Source organism: Colletes gigas, unplaced genomic scaffold (assembly GCF_013123115.1).
Source record: "Colletes gigas isolate AHSC1104 unplaced genomic scaffold, ASM1312311v1 Colletes_gigas_Sc00027, whole genome shotgun sequence".
NCBI classification, from domain to species: Eukaryota; Metazoa; Arthropoda; class Insecta; order Hymenoptera; family Colletidae; genus Colletes; species Colletes gigas.
The window spans coordinates 1,709,489-1,726,804 of record NW_025106656.1 but is presented as its reverse complement, the minus strand read 5'-3'; the positions used below and the strand labels follow the sequence as shown (position 1 = coordinate 1,726,804).

The 17,316-nt window shown below is 39.1% G+C and overlaps 1 protein-coding gene across 1 annotated transcript in view; it reads right to left on the bottom strand.

Moving 5' to 3' along the window:
• LOC122401762 (probable G-protein coupled receptor 158) overlaps positions 1-17,316 on the bottom strand; it is a 167,594-nt gene that overhangs the window by 103,954 nt on the left and 46,324 nt on the right. Inside the window, exons 3-4 of the mRNA XM_043404110.1 lie at positions 1,657-1,780; positions 1,022-1,165 (exon numbers count right to left, since the gene is read on the bottom strand). Of these exons, the coding sequence (XP_043260045.1) occupies positions 1,022-1,165; positions 1,657-1,780 (268 nt within the window). The remainder of the gene's footprint in view (positions 1-1,021; positions 1,166-1,656; positions 1,781-17,316) is intronic.

Genomic DNA, 17,316 nt, shown 5'->3' with positions numbered 1-17,316 from the left:
GGAGTCCTTTGCAAGGTTGTCGAAAACGATATGGTTTTCTAATCATCTTCTAATAGAGACTTACACTTAAGGAGGTATTAGTAACACGTTTGAGGAATCGAAACGTTTAAAAAATTAACTCTTAATAATCGGAGTCCTTTGCAAGGTTGTCGAAAACGATATGGTTTTCTAATCATCTTCTAACAGAGACTTACACTTAAGGAGGTATTAGTAGCACGTTCGAAGAATCGAAACGTTTTAAAAATTAACTCTCAATAATCGGGGTCCTTTGCAAGGTTGTCGAAAACGACATGGTTTTCTAATCATCTTCTAATAGAGACTTACACTTAAGGAGATATTAATAACACGTTTGAGGAATCGAAACGTTTAAAAAATTAACTCTCAATAATCGGAGTCCTTTGCAAGGTTGTCGAAAACGATATGGTTTTCTAATCATCTTCTAATAGAGACTTACACTTAAGGAGGTATTAGTAACACGTTTGAGGAATCGAAACGTTTAAAAAATTAACTCTTAATAATCGGAGTCCTTTGCAAGGTTGTCGAAAACGATATGGTTTTCTAATCATCTTCTAACAGAGACTTACACTTAAGGAGGTATTAGTAGCACGTTCGAAGAATCGAAACGTTTTAAAAATTAACTCTCAATAATCGGGGTCCTTTGCAAGGTTGTCGAAAACGACATGGTTTTCTAATCATCTTCTAATAGAGACTTACACTTAAGGAGGTATTAATAACACGTTTGAGGAATCGAAACGTTTAAAAAATTAACTCTCAATAATCGGAGTCCTTTGCAAGGTTGTCGAAAACGACATGGTTTTCTAATCATCTTCTAATAGAGACTTACACTTAAGGAGATATTAGTAACACGTTTGAGGAATCGAAACGTTTCAAAAATGAACTCCCAATATTTGAAGCTCGAATTGAAAAGTGTTGTGATCTATTTTGTAAGACGATCGTATCGAATGATACGTGAAAATTGCACGATAAGGGCGAGGTGATCCGATGAGGCAAAAACACGTACCATCATTAGTTTTTCGTATTCTTCCTCGATTACGGTGCCATTGTAGTATCGGCTGGTAGACTTTGTATCCGGGTAATAAAATCCTCGTTTGCAGACGCAACGATAGCTGCCACGACGGAATCCGAGTCCCGGAATGGCGATGCACTGAAACCAGAACCGATAATCGCGCGTTTACACGTTGAATCGACTGTCCAAATGAAACTGAGAAAGCTAAAAATAGTTCAATTTCTACGTAATTGGTGAAACGATTTTCTGCAAATGAGATTTTACGGGTTCAATACGAATATGGCAAAGTCACTTTTTTCAGAAATTTTCTAATTACCACGATCTTCCTATCGAAGACTGCTTAAAAACCGATTAAAGAATCTTTTTAATGACTAAAATTTACTCCGGAGTAAAAAAATGTTGTGTTAATTATCCTCGAACCCAATTTTCGAGACGCAATTATTTTTCTGGTAATTAATATTCGACGTTAATATCTCAAGAGAAATTACTGTTGAAAACGCATTTGATTTACAACCCACTATATCTCCGTGTTTCCACGTATATCAATTAATCAGGTTTCTCATTAAACTCGTAATTCGTTAACTCCGACGAAATTTAATGTACAAATATGTTGAAATACTTAATTATACCTCGGTCGTTCGTTTCTTGCATTTGTCGCTGGCTGCGAATATGTTCAGCTGAGACGATCCTGGCGGCAAAGGACATTGATCTATGTCCAGCCTGCGTAGATCAATATCTATCCCGCTCGTACCCCTGCAACGAACAATTATTTTCTTCTTTAAACAAAACAATTCTCGATTTTATAATAATCCTGTTTAATTAATAAATAGAATTTGCTGTCATTCGTTATCTGGACAGCGAGACGTCGAAATGACTCGTCGATGTAGTTTCGTGAAACGACGGACAGTAATAAGGCCATTAACTATTTCGTAACAACAAACATAATCAATTACACGAATTCGATACACGGAGGAACGTATCATTTTGAGTCGAGCATGCTAATTACTATTCGATATTCAATCAATCGTCGTCTACCGATGAAATTATTTCATGGATAAATTCATCGGTGACTAACGGCACAATATTAAAATTACCAATCGTGTTAGAAATTCAAATGTACGTTCATAAATTATAATAATCAATCGTCAGGATTACTTCAGACATTTTTCGAAATCTCTATTTCTCAAAACAATTTAACTCGTTTTTTATTTTACGTTAAAAGCTAAAAATTTGTGATAACTCTTGGAGTGAATGGAACTCGACTGTTTGAAAATAAATATAACAACAAAGTGCAATGTTCGTGGTAATGGTGACCAAATTGCAGAGGACCAATACGCTGAAATAGTTAGAATCTTTACGAATTCTACGCGCCAACGATCGGACTCGTTTGTTCCGTTCGGTCTAAACGCTTAAAATAAAACTGATACGGTGAAATGGAACCGTGAGATATCCCAAGAACGAGATACTTAAGATAATGTGACAGTGTCAGGTGGTATCCGAAGACATCGATAGGAACTGCATCCAAACGACCGTGTAATCCGCGGAACAGCCACCGGTAACATCGTTCCAATGTAGCGTCCACTAATGATCGTCTTTTCGAGTTTCGATTGGGCCAACCAGCATCGGAACGGACACCCGTAACAACAAGATCAAAGTTCTCGCGTTGTTCCCGGCCGATCGAGCGAGGTAGCGCGTAATTGGCTGAAATTCATACACCCGCGGGCCAACGGTTGTCTGCGTAACGAAATTCGTGACCGTGGTTAGCATAATGGGCGCCGGTGTCAAACGTCCAAGTGCACCACGTGTAAAGCTATCGATCGACCCATTAATTTATTATGCGATAAAGCCCAGTTACCCTCTCTCTTCCGAAACTGAATGGTTTCGTACGTCGAGACAACGATGCCACGACGAGATCAGACGGTTCCAAGCGACCACGATGCGCAAGATTCCAACTCGACCGCGATGGGTTAGACGAAGAGACTTTGAAGTTGTCTTTGACATTTGAGCAAACTCAGACACTTGGGAGTACTGTTCTTAGACGATGCTCGGAGATACTTCGCGGCAACGGAACCGGAGAGTCGATTGCTACCTGGGCCACTTGCGGTACAATATTGCCTCGCTGTTTGCATAAATCCGAGTTACGAACACTTGCCGCGGAATCTCCGTCGTCCGGAGCAACCGCGCCGACTCGAGTGGTCAACGACTGCGTAATTAAAAAGCAATTAGAGCGGCTCGCGTGCGTTCCACCCGTTGTGAAATCGGAGTCTCGCTTCGAGCCTATCTTCGTGAAATCAAAATTGCAAGAAGAGTGGCGGTAATTACGATGTCGTGGATCGTTATGCTAATGCCCGGGGCACGCTGTTATTATTTCTATTATTGATTCTGCGTTGCAAGTACTTAAAAATATTTCTGTAAAAGAGACGTGCAACTAATCTAATGCTTGCAATCAATCGACGAACAATGACAATACACTTATTGTCGAGTCTTATATCAGAGACTAGGTATACAAGTAGACCTCGCATCCAATGTATTTTTTCGGCCCATTTTTCTGGTGTTCTACAGCCCCAATACAATTTTCATTTCACTCGCAACATTACCAACGGAATACATAAATGAGCATAAGAGGAAGTGAAACAGAAAGTGAAATTACAGAAACATTCCAGGCAACACATTATATTTTCCATTAGAAATTTTTTGTCTCGAAAGTGCGTAGAATTTCCGAGGTATGAGTATTCGCCAAAAATGATTATGATTGACCCCAGCAACTAAAAATAATTTTTTTAGAAAGATTTGAAATTTTTTAATTTTGTCAACTTTGTTCATCTACTCGAATTTTTTTCTCGAAAGTGCGTAGGATTTCGGGGGGTGTGTCTATTCACCAAAACTGATTGTAATTGATCCCCATAACCGAAAATAATTTTTTTTTAACAATTTGAAAAAATTTTTTTTCGACGAAGAGTGTCAGTAGAATGTTCCTGGTCAGACATTATATTTTCGGTAATGAATTTTTTTCTCGAAAGTGCGTAGAATTTCGGGGGTATGTGTATTCACTAAAAATGATTGTAATTGACCCCCGCAACAAGAAATAATTTTTTTAGAACAATTTGTAATTTTTTTTTCTCGCTGAAAAATTTAGACACCTATCTCCTGTCGATTTTTCTTAAAAATTCGTTTCTGATTTTTAGTAATTTTGTATGACGCGCCACGGAAAAGCTGTCTAATACTTTTTTGTAGGTACTAATGGGCTCTACTTCAGAAAAAAATTTCATTCAAATATATTCACTAGTGTAGGAGTTATGGACGTTTGAAATTGAACCATTTTTATAGAGTTTTTCTCACATTACGGGGTTAAGGAATAACTTTTCGAATGTTCTTAGAATTCCTTCATATTCTACGCCCAAATACGCATTGTTTGCTTTTTGAAACATTAAAATCCTTCAATCCGTTCGGAAGTTATGACGTTTTAAAGATACGCATGAAATTTCAGTGAAACATATCAATGTATGGTCAGACATTATATTTTTTGTAAGGAATTTTTTTCTCGAAAAAGGTTAGGATTTCGAGGACATGTCTATTAACCAAAAATGATTGAAATCGACCCCTGCAACCAAACATATTTTTTTTAGAACAATTTGAACTTTTTTAATTTTGTCGAAAAATTTCACACGTCTCGAATATTTTTCTGGAAAGTGAGTAGGATTTCAGAGGTATGTATATTCTCCAAAAATGATTATAATTGGCCCCTGCAATTAAAAATAATTTTTTTAGAAAGATTTGAAATTTTTTAATTTTGTCAACTTTGTTCACCTACTAGAATTTTTTTCTCGAAAGTGCGTAGGATTTCGGGGGGTGTGTCCATTCACCAAAAATGATTGTAATTAACCCCCACAACTAAAAATAATTTTTTCAGGCCGATTTGAAATTTTTTTTTTAGTCGAGAAATTTGGGCACCTACCTCCTGTCGATTTTTCTTAAAAATTCGTTTTTGATTTTTAATAAATTTGTATGACTGCCTACGGAAATGTTGTCTGATATTTTTGTATAGGTATTTATGATCTCTACTTCAAAAATATAGTTCAATGTAATACATACACTATTGCAGGAATTATAGTCGTTTGAAAATTGTGTTTTTTAATTCCTTCCATAGTCAACTCAAATGTATTTATCCACAGACATCAGCTGTCTGCTCATCAATACTAATTCAGTGAATAGTTTCTCAACTGATCTCACTCTAAAGTCACCTCCGAATTTTCAAGTCTGTACATATAGCAGTCAGATTAGCCCACGAAAGTCCACAAGGTGAAAGTCTACTCGTATACCTCTACTGTGCCTATATATTAATATCAACACATTTTTACTATTCGCGAGGTATTCGTTAAACAAATCTATTCTTCTTCGTAGCTATTCCTTGCACGAGCAAATTGAAATAAAATCAAATATTGTACGTTCCAACAATTATTTGGAATTAAATCGTACGTCGAGGGGGTTAAGCGTTTTCTCGAATTACGCACAGACCCTACGCGCATGTACCGCGTCGATAATCTTTCGAGGAAAGACCCTCTGAGAACTGGGGTAATGTATTCGCTATAAAATTGAGATAAGCAGCGTCTGAAAGCCGATTTCGAAGTATGACGGGACCAATAAGACGCCCCTTGTTCGAAACGCGGTTTATAAACACTCCAATAAACTTTGCTCGCGTCGCTTGGAATAGCTTTTAAAATTCTCGCTGTCTTGCCGGGGCTACTATTTCAATGACTATACCTATCGCCTATACCAGTTCCACGATGGTAAAGACATTTTTTGCTACAGTCATTATTTCCCTTTCTATTATTCCTACGTTCGCTTGGTGTCGTCTTTACTTTTATTTGTACGTCTATCGCCATCGCCAGCTCCGATAGTCAGAAATCTCTCAGCCTTTGTACTCTTCTTCCATTATCGTCACGCTAGTCGGCAACGAGACTGCAGTCGCTGTCACTGCTAGCTGCTACGATTATTAATTTAGATTCTCCCTTTGTTACCAGCGTCCTTAAATGTACAATGCTTCCATCATTGTCAAGTTTAGACTCGCCTGCGACATGCTACCACTCTATGCTCTGTTTCGTCATTAGCGACATGCACAATGCATCTTACAAAGGGAAGTAAATCGATCTGCAGACGGTGCGTGGTTCCCGTTCAGCTAAACAGGTGCTCTATTTGAGCAGGTGTGTACAGTGCGTACTAAGGGCAATTGTGACCCTACGACAGACAGTCTTACGGAGAACAACGCGATTGTATTTATTTAGTGCCACTCGCGACAATTTCTTTGTACAAATATCGGCCCGTGTCCCTGCGCCGTTCGGAAACAATAGCCAATTCCGATTCGTTTATTCCGGGCAATCCCGTCGAGGGCGATCCGTTCAATTTCATAGTCCTGAACATCATTGCGAGGGACCAGCTTCGCTGCGCGATTCGTTTCGTCGAACGCTACGCAACGACAAAACTCCGGCCGAGCCAATTAACGAAATTGCATCGACCTCCGGGAATCTTGCTGGCGAAACAATAGGATCAACGAGCCCGCGCGTGCGTTTTAAATCACGAGCAATTATCCGGGATTGGCGATGATAATACAGTCCGCGCGAAACGCGGGAAAATTTCGAGGAAACGGCGGATGCACTCTCGCCGTGCTATTAGAGGAGATCGTTCGGCGTTAATGTTAAAGCAATTTCATTAGAAGAAGGCTTGAACATTGCTGGAAGGCCTGAGAAAGGTCTGGTACCGCTGCTAATGGACGCTCAAGGAAATAGATTGCTCTTTTGTGCACCACCGGAGGCCACGATTCTTTTTCCAGGTGGATCGAACCGAAAGTAAAAACGCGATCTTAATGGACTTTCGTGTTTTTACATTTCGACCTGATAGGAGCGTGTCGCGATCCCGAAGAATTTTTTATCCAAGATCCTATTAAAAGAATGTGCTTTTTAAGATGTAAGTCTAACGATGGAACGCGAGGGAAAATCGATTTGTCAGCCGAGACGCGAGTAAACCTTCTTAAATATTTATTTAGCGATCGATCCCGGCGTTTCGCGAAGCTCTCGACGACGCTGTGTCTGGTTCGGTAGGGAATAAATCCACGCAGTTTCAACAACAGCGACGTCGAAATACCTGGGCGTGTTTCCTTTTCGAGATTTAATAATCATTCGCTTGATAACCGAGCGTGCCATTCCGATTTAACGGGAAGGGATTTATTCCGTCGAGGTCGAGACGGAAACGGTAATCCCGCGTTATTCGCGAAACGCCACCCGGAGAAAGCGATTACAACGAAAGGAATTATGTATTTGCAACGCGGCCGACAGTAAAATATTCACCGCGAGATCCGAAGATGCGAAGGTGGGGGGGGGAGGGGGGTGGATGGGTCGAAGGAAAGAAGATAAAGCTTGAAAGATGCAGAGTTAAGTTCTCCGTTAGCAGACAGCGACGTTCGAGTAAATTGCAAGAAATTATGATAAATGGAAAAGTTCCCTTTCCCGTTACATAAACGAGAAAGAATCACGAGTGTCGCTGACGCGAAAATTTTAAATTAATCGATGGATGGTATATTATACAGGGTGAGGCAATAACAATTAGCACCTCAGATATCTCAGAAACTATTTATAAGTTTCACAAAAATATTTGCTGAAATAAAATTGCACAATACGAAGAGGGCCATCCGGTAGCGATAATAGTTTTTTTTGCAGGTGGAGGTACTACGGACATTTGGAGGTCACCTCCATTTTTTTAAATGGATCGGTATGTTTTTGCTTCCGTATCATGATAGAGGATCTTAAAACGAGTTCAACGACCTATTACATAAGGTCATCGAAGGTCATAGAAAGTAGAGAAAGACGATGATACTTACGATTTTGGTAGTAAATGAAACATACGTATTGTAAACAGTAGAGGAAGGCGAAATGATTACCGTTTACTTCATTGAGAATAAACACTGCTCGAAGGACACTTTAATAAGTTTGCAGGGTAAAATAAATATAAGATTAGTATCAATAAATCGGTCAATCCGATACGATGTACTTTCTATGGCTTTCAATGACCTTATGTAATAGGTCGTTGAACTCGTTTTAAGATCCTCTATCGTGATCCATAAGCAAAAACATACCGATCCAATTAAAAAAATGGAGGTGACCTTCAAATGCTCGAAGTGCAATTTTATTTCATAAATATTTCTGTGAAACTTATAAATTTCCGAGATATCTGAGGTGCTAATAGTTATTGCCCCACCCTGTATATTATTCCGTGCAGTAGCGATTTATATCTTTTCAACTAGATTCTCGAAGTGTTATATATGTAGAATGCTCTTATGAACTATTTCTTTCAAGCTCTTGGAATGTAAAACATTACATCGAAATCTGTTTTTTTTTCTCTTTTTATTCGGCGAAACAATTCGTTCGGTTAGTTATACTTGCGGGAAGAAACTCAGAAATGAAACCAGCGAAAGCACGAATCTGTCGTTCTACGTACGCCGTTGGAGCCCCAGTTTGACGAAACTTCAGTTAATGCGACGTTAACGATCGCATTTTTCAAACACACGTCAACACGAAACTGTATTTTATGCATTCGCGTTTCGCGCACCAGAAATCCTCGCGTAGGAACGAAAGGCGAAAGGTTCTGAGGAAAGAGGTGAATAATGGTATTTGCGTGGCAACGATAACATCGTAAATCTTGCTATTTTGATTTATATTCTCTATAAAAACGCGAGGCAAACGATATCTCTTTTGATGATACGAATCAGGTTTACGATTGAATCAGCAAGAACTGCCGTTCAATTTTTATCGTAGCTGTTAAAACGTTGGCCAATCGAATATTTACGATTTAATCGATGCGTCTGCATCGCGATTCTCGTGTCAGGATATTTAAAAAGTCGCGAATTTATCAAATTCTACAAATTGGTAAGATCCTTTGGTCCTTAATAATTATTATTTTATTCTAGTCAGGTCATCGTGAGTCCCTCGAAGAATTTAAAAAAATGAAGAACAGTTTAAGAACGCATCTTCCGAAACGTCAATTATATCTTCGGTTTACAAAAGTTTGCAAATGTAATCGTCGCGAGGATACTGCAATCTCGACGAAACAAGTTTACAATTCTCGAAGCAGAAGCATGAGAAATGGCAATAATTCAACGTGGGACTCGTCGGTGTTCTTGAAAGCCTTTATCCGTCTCGTCAATCTGGTCGAAACAGTTTTGCGACTGAAACCATCCCGATAGAATCAAGCCTGATATGTGCTCAGAATTCGAATCAGTTCCTCGCTGATGTCAGCGTATAATATTTATAGAAGAAATTCCGTGAAGGAGAAGCAACAATATCTCCCTTGGAAATCAATTTACGCATAGTAAAATTTTAACTCCCTTATAAACAGCGAGTCTCGTAACAGAACACTTTACACGGTTTAAGAACCTCTGTATTCTATAAAACCCTTTCGAGCAGAATTTAGTGGTTTCTCCTCCCGTAAATCGAAGTTACGAAGTTTAAAAGTTGCGAGTTTAAAGCGGTAATCGATATATTGTGTCAAACTTATATTAAATTGGAATTTTATCGAATTAAAATCTCTTCGAGTACAGATTGTGCTAAGAATATTTTCGCTGATGGAAAATATTTTATAACGTTTCGACGGTTGATATGACTCTCTTAACCCTGTAGCTAGAATTCATTCAGCAGATTCTAACTACACTGTCCTTTCAAAGGGGAATACAAAGGTTAATCCAACGGATATTTCTCATATCCGTTCGGGACAAAATGACGCGGCTGTTGTCCACGGAAACAAAAGAGATATCTCGATATGACTTCAGTTTCTCGCGTATGATGACGTCTCAGGGTGTTCCATGAAATGCTCCCGCTGTGCGAGATTTTTCCGCGCGAAATGAAACCACTCCACTCAATTTTTTCCCCACGTTCTTTGTTCTTGATAATTTCCCGCCACAATCAGCTAGATGTATAAATGTATTCACAAGAGAAATTGTATTTAAAAATGCCCTTGCTGAAAAAGAAGAGAAATCAGAGACTTGAGGGAGCAGAATAATTAAACTGTAGCGGCCATTGTATAGCCACTACGCCCTTGCCAGAGTATGAATGGGAATGGAATGTAAGGATAGTTTTAAGCTTTCTATTTTTCCATTTTCCCAGGGTCTCGTGCGAGCCTGGTCGTCCTGTTAAACACTTGGCGACCAGAGCCGTGCGAGGCGTCTGTTTTCCCTCAAGGTTTCGCCTGGGCCTCGGACCACCCTGATCCGGACCCGGCGAGCCTCTTGACTTTTATGACTCTCTTTCGCTAAACTTTTCCTACACTGAGTATTTTCCAGTTTCGTTTTTCCGTCTTTCTGTCCTGTCTCTTTTTCTCTACCGTTGCTATTAGGGTAAGAAATTGTATATATTCAGGGGACTTGAGAAGAAAGACCCCAGTCTATTTTAGACCTCAGTCTGGCTAAGACGTCGCGCGTTTGCGAAGCCAGTTATAGTGTCAATATTACCTACGTATGGCTACACCCCCGACACCCGCGGAAATAAACTCTTTAATAATTGTTGGGGTAGATTGAGGTTTGTCACTTGAACCTCCAGCCCCCTCAAAACATTTCCACGCTAAAAATTGGCAACAGTTATACTCAAATGACCAGAAACTGAGTTCATAGCGAGAAATTGTATTTAAAAATATTCGTGCTGAAAAGGGAGAGAAATCAGAGACTTGGAGGAGCAGAATAATTAAACATTTCCACGCTAAAAATTGGCAACAGTTATACTCAAATGACCAGAAACTGGGTTTATAGCGAGAAATTGTATTTAAAAATATTCGTGCTGAAAAAGAAGAAAAATCAGAGACTTGAGGGAGCAGAATAATTAAACATTTCCACCCTAAAAATTGGCAACAGTTATACTCAAATGACCAGAAATTGAGTTCATAGCTAGAAATTGTATTTAAAAGTATCCGTGCTGAAAAAGGAGAGAAATCAGAGATTTGGAGGAGCAGAATAATTAAACATTTCCACGCTAAAAATTGGCAACAGTTATACTCAAATGACCAGAAACTGGGTTCATAGCGAGAAATTGAATTTAAAAGTGTCCGTGCTGAAAAAGGAGAGAAATCAGAGACTTGGAGGAGCAGAATAATTAAACATTTCCACGCTAAAAATTGGCAACAGTTATACTCAAATGACCAGAAACTGAGTTTATAGCGAGAAATTGTATTTAAAAATATTCGTGCTGAAAAAGAAGAGAAATCAGAGACTTGAGGGAGCAGAATAATTAAACATTTCCACGCTAAAAATTGGCAACAGTTATACTCAAATGACCAGAAACTGAGTTTATAGCGAGAAATTGTATTTAAAAATATTCGTGCTGAAAAAGAAGAGAAATCAGAGACTTGAGGGAGCAGAATAATTAAACATTTCCACCCTAAAAATTGGCAACAGTTATACTCAAATGACCAGAAATTGAGTTCATAGCTAGAAATTGTATTTAAAAGTATCCGTGCTGAAAAAGGAGAGAAATCAGAGATTTGGAGGAGCAGAATAATTAAACATTTCCACGCTAAAAATTGGCAACAGTTATACTCAAATGACCAGAAACTGGGTTCATAGCGAGAAATTGAACTTAAAAGTGTCCGTGCTGAAAAAGGAGAGAAATCAGAGACTTGGAGGAGCAGAATAATTAAACATTTCCACGCTAAAAATTGGCAACAGTTATACTCAAATGACCAGAAACTGAGTTTATAGCGAGAAATTGTATTTAAAAATATTCGTGCTGAAAAAGAAGAGAAATCAGAGACTTGAGGGAGCAGAATAATTAAACATTTCCACCCTAAAAATTGGCAACAGTTATACTCAAATGACCAGAAATTGAGTTCATAGCTAGAAATTGTATTTAAAAATATCCGTGCTGAAAAAGGAGAGAAATCAGAGATTTGGAGGAGCAGAATAATTAAACATTTCCACGCTAAAAATTGGCAACAGTTATACTCAAATGACCAGAAACTGGGTTCATAGCGAGAAATTGAATTTAAAAGTGTCCGTGCTGCAGAAGGAGAGAAATCAGAGACTTGGAGGAGCAGAATAATTAAACATTCCCACGCTAAAAATTGGCTACAGTTATACTCAAATGACCAGAAACTGGGTTTATAGCGAGAATGGAGAACTGAAATTAGTAGCCAGAGTATGGCGTTGGAATTTTGACGATGGGAACAAATATTCGTCGAGCGATGGTGAGAGAATGCGTGCAATATGTAGTTGCAAATACGGTGCGCCGAACTATTTGGTAGAAAAAGAATGATAAGGTAACGTTGGATGGTTGGAGGAAAATAAAAATAATTTAATGGTCGAGAAGAGTGGAACGACTGAAAGGACAGAAAATAATATGTATAACAAATTAAACGAAACGAGAGATACGTGTTTAAATGCACGCTAAAATGAATATTTTAATTTTATGCTCCAAGAAATGGTTAATTTTACTAAATTTGTTAGTAAATAAGGATAAATGAATAATTCCGGAGCCCAAAATATAATCTTACTTTTCGACGTGTCGTTCCCGTTGTTCTCATTAACGCGGAATCGATTTATTCGGAAGGGACATTCGTTCGAAATTCAAATTGAAATTCTGTAATTTCATTCACGTCAATGTCACAAAAAATTTGCTATTACATTATTCGATTTCGCCCTGGCGATAATTAAATTCAATATACTCCAGGTCCGAACGCGCAACGTTGATTAAGAACGAACGCATGGAACCGCTAAATTCCCTAAACGTTTCCCCGAACTCGATCGAACCAAGCAAATACGGTTCAATTATTTCGTTCGTTGCTCGTCCTTAAATTATTCCATATTTCAATGGTAATAATCACGATGCTCGCGGGCTGGACTCTTATACAGATTCACCGACGAATAATTGCAAAATAAACAATCGCTGGAGGGAATATAATTAACGATAGCGATATTGTCGTGTTGCTTTTCCGCGAAGTTTCGTATTTTATATTCGTTTTTATCCCTTACACGGCAAGATAAATATTTTTAATGGAAAACCAGACGAGGAAACGTCATATCGCACTGTCAACTTATTGTGCCTCGAGGATTCACGGAAAAGGATAGCATAATAAAACCGAAACTCATTTAACGATCGCGTAAACCGTCGCACGAAGAAGCAATTGGAAGTCGAGGATTTAGGAAATAGAAAATTAAAAAAGAAATTTGTTTTGTCGTACGATTGAGAAGGATTCCGTATAGATAACGTGCCCCGTGGTGAATCGCTGGCGAACAAAACGACGTTCGTAATTCTCGTGGACGTGGAATCGATATGGGCGTTGAACTGCGGTGAACACGGTAAACCAGCGGTTACAGGGAGCGAGCATCAAGTATGTTAATTCCCCTCGTTCAGGCAAACCGCCAATCGGCGCGAGAATCATTAAACTTCTCCGTTAATGCCCCAAGTAACACTTACGGTGCAGGTGAAATGCGACCAACGAAAAGACGGTGTTCGAAAATGGTCATCCTTCGTGATCGTCTGGGGTCTAGTTTCACTTTCATTCACTCTTCCAACCGGGATCCTATGCAAAATGTATCGCGCGCGTTTTCAGTTAACACTAAACCTACCGACACTTCGTGTATACCTATTCCTACCATGACCGGTCAAATGATTTCTAATCGCCTAATTTTTGCATTATATCGTATAATATACAGTCGTACGATCAGTAGGAATTGCTGAAACTTCTTTAGGTATGTAGCGTCAAAGTAAATGTGAAAATAAACATAGAAGATAAAATAAATTATAATAGTTTTTATAGTCATCAGATAGAGGATGAAATGCCCTTTAAAACGAGCGTTTGTACGAGGCGATAGCGTAATTAGTTCCGAAGATATAGCGATTTTAATTTCAAGTCGATGCGGTGGCTAGTTTCGGAGATACGACGGTCCGAAGCCTTTGTTTACGTTCATTGACAATCAATGAACTCGCGCGCGTAAAAATAGTAAACAGTGCGTAGTAAATTCTTGGAAATACTACGCGGAAGTAGGTCACGAGAGTCACGACTCACGTGCGACAAGGAGGCCCGGCGCGACGCGTCAGACGGAGACAGAGATAGTCAAATTAAGAAAAATACCCCTTTACATAAATTACGATATCTCGAAAACGGTAAGTCCGATCGTCAAAAACCAAAAACCGTTTTAAAGGGGAGGCCTTGCCGCCTCTAACGATACCTTAATAATTAATAAAACCCTAGTAGTTTCGGAACTGCACGCGTCTAAAGTTTTAGTATTTTTAATACGCGTTTTTAGACTGTCCTAAGACAATGGAAACTGAATACTGGACTATATACAGGGTGTTCGGCCAGTCCTGGGAAAATTTTAATGGAAAAATTCATTGTATGTATGCTATAAGAAAAATCGTGAAGTTAAATGTGCACTAAAATAATATTGTGCGTTAGAAATTCTAAACAACGGTTTATTTGACCGGTCATTTGAACGGTCATTTGACCGGTTCGTGGTAGGTTTAGTGTTAAAAGCGTGCGAGAACTTGAAGATATCAGATCGTCTCGAAGCGGAGTGAAAATGTTATTTATTTTATCGTGCGATCAAAACCGACTTCTCGGTCCGTAAATTCAAATAAAGTAAAAGAAGAAACCAACCGGTGACTGAGAAAGTAATTTTTCATTGTTCTGTAAACGATATTACGGGAAATGTATTTGCAGTCCGAAGAGAAGATATTGTTTCGCCATTGTCAACAAAAAGTATAACGAAATAAGAAACAGAAAATATTTCCTATATAAAATACAATGAAACTGTCTTGGACGAATGCCTTATTCGGAAAATATAATCCAAATGAAACAAAAAAATACCTTTACTTAAGATATTAAACAATAGTTTATCTTCGTCCTTTCTTTCTACTTGTTTCTTCGAGTATTTCTCTGATCGATTTCTACATCTTTTTCTCTTTTATTCCGAAGAATCACGAACTCTACTAAAACTCGAAGAGAATCTCAAATTTCTTGATAGCGAACAAATAATAGGATTACTCTGGAAACCAAGTAACAGTCATATTTTTACCTCAATTAATCGGATTATACGTATCCCCTTCAAAAATGTAGCAGGATTTCAGTTCGTGAACGCGGCTTGGAAAGTTTGCCGCTTTGGCTATCCATCCGACAGAATCCCTCGCCCCATCCAGGAATACTCTTGCTCCAATTCGTCAAGCTAAACGTAATTTTCGCGTTGAAAAACCCTTTCCTGGCCATGCCGTCTGTAGCCTAAGCAGGCAATTATTTCTCGTTTGCTGGGCGAAACAAATCAGTCGGCTCGTCCGAGATGGAAAACAAGTTCCCTACGAAGAAAATTAAAACCCCCCTCCTCGCGGATCTCTCGACCCTTCGTCCGCCAGTGTCATTTACATACGGCACAGATTTGCGGATCTCGAATGCCGGAAGCCCATTACGGTCGCGTTTAAACAGAAAAGTATGCGAATTCCATTCGTTCATTAAAAGTCGTTGATTAAAGCGTCGAGCGTCGTCCCGTTTTTCTACCATTTTCGCCGGCACGGAACGTCGGTCCATGGCTTCCAAGATTCATCTAACGAACGTTCTTCGCCGGGAACGTAGTAATACGTCTATCGCGAGCGACCAAAGTGCACCATTAATCGCCGAAAATTGGCCCCTTGGTACAAGGAATTAAACGAAGAGGATGGTTCTCGCTAATGAGGCATTCGATTCCTTTAATTGGAGATATCGTGGCGCTTCTTGTACCTAAGATGGAAGGTAATTTCCGCAGAAATTAAAGCACGATGGCTCGGCGAACGGCTGAGAAGGATACCTCGAACGTTTTATAACGACCAGCGGGATGGAGAAACAATATAAAGGTGGAATAGCCAATTTCGAATTCCTAGATCGACGTAGAATTTTTACCGAATGCGTTCAATAGCGATAAAACGTTTATAGTTACGAAATTGCAATTCTTTTCGAACTTTAAGAGAATTTTAAATCATAAAACTAATCAGCAGCGAATTTTCTATAAATACCATTTATGGTATCATTCATGGACTATTTACCTTATTATTATTAAAATAATATTAAACTCGAAATAAACTTTTTAAGTAACAACGACACTGCACTTACAATCAACAATTATTTTCAAGAGAAATAGAGTTAAAACACTTGCTTGTAAAAGATTCACCGCTTCGACTTTTGATCTTTTACTCGATGGTGGGTTAAATATTCACGCGCCCGTAACGAAACCGTGTCAAACGTTCAAGCTTTTTACGAGTTTCGTCCAGTCGCGTTTCTCGTAAAGTATTTTTACGAAATCGCGAACGACTACGTCGACCAAGGGAAAGGGATCGTTTCTATCGATTTCACGCTCCGATTACGTAGCGCCAGTTGCCGATTTTCCCACGGCTTTTCGCGGAATCGTGTAAGCCAACTGAGGTAATCGCAGGCCTGATAAAGAGAAAAGCTAAGCTCGTCGTAAGAATACGCGGGACCCCCTTGTCGTGAATTTTACATGAGATTTCAGCTCCTGCTTCAATTCGTCGTGTCCTCTTTGACGAATTCTTATTAATTTCGCGCGTGAACCTAGGAATTTTTATCAGAATTGAAAACAAACGCGAGCCCATACGTCGACGTTTTGATAGGGTGCGCAAAAGTTGCAAGTCGTTAACAGCGTGGTACAGGTTTTAAGTTCCAAAAGATGGGCACGTAGTGCTATGTGCAACTAGTAAGAATCAGGACACGTTGCAGCGGTGTACCGAGCATTTCACTTTGTGAAAGTTACACTCTCGTAACAGAGTTCTGTGTGCTTTATAATTGTAAGGGGTGGAAACGTAACACCACGTAGTTTAATTTCGTTGGTGTATCGAGAATTTGTGAGAAAGTTGAGGCACCCGTAAAGTTGTACGCACCACGTGCTTGATAATAATAAAAAACATCGTCGTAATAGCCTGGCAATTTTCATTGTTTTCACGCGCGTGTATTACACAGCGTCGAGAAACAAAATTTATGTATTCTTTCGTACCGACCCGAACACGTTTCAAAGAGGGTGGAACGAGCGACTAAAGCTGTGGAACGTGCCACAGGTGGATTTTACTGAATCACGTAAAAACACGCGATCGATGGAACTAATTAGACAATGTACGACTCAATGAACGACAAAAAATGATACCTGGACACTTTGTCTCCTTCAGTTTTATAGGTAAACAATTCCCGATAAATGTTCGATCGATCGTTTTACTTTTTATTATTCCTTGATCGTTTCCCTGTATTATCGAAACGTTTCACTTTTTCTAGTCGGAACGGTTACA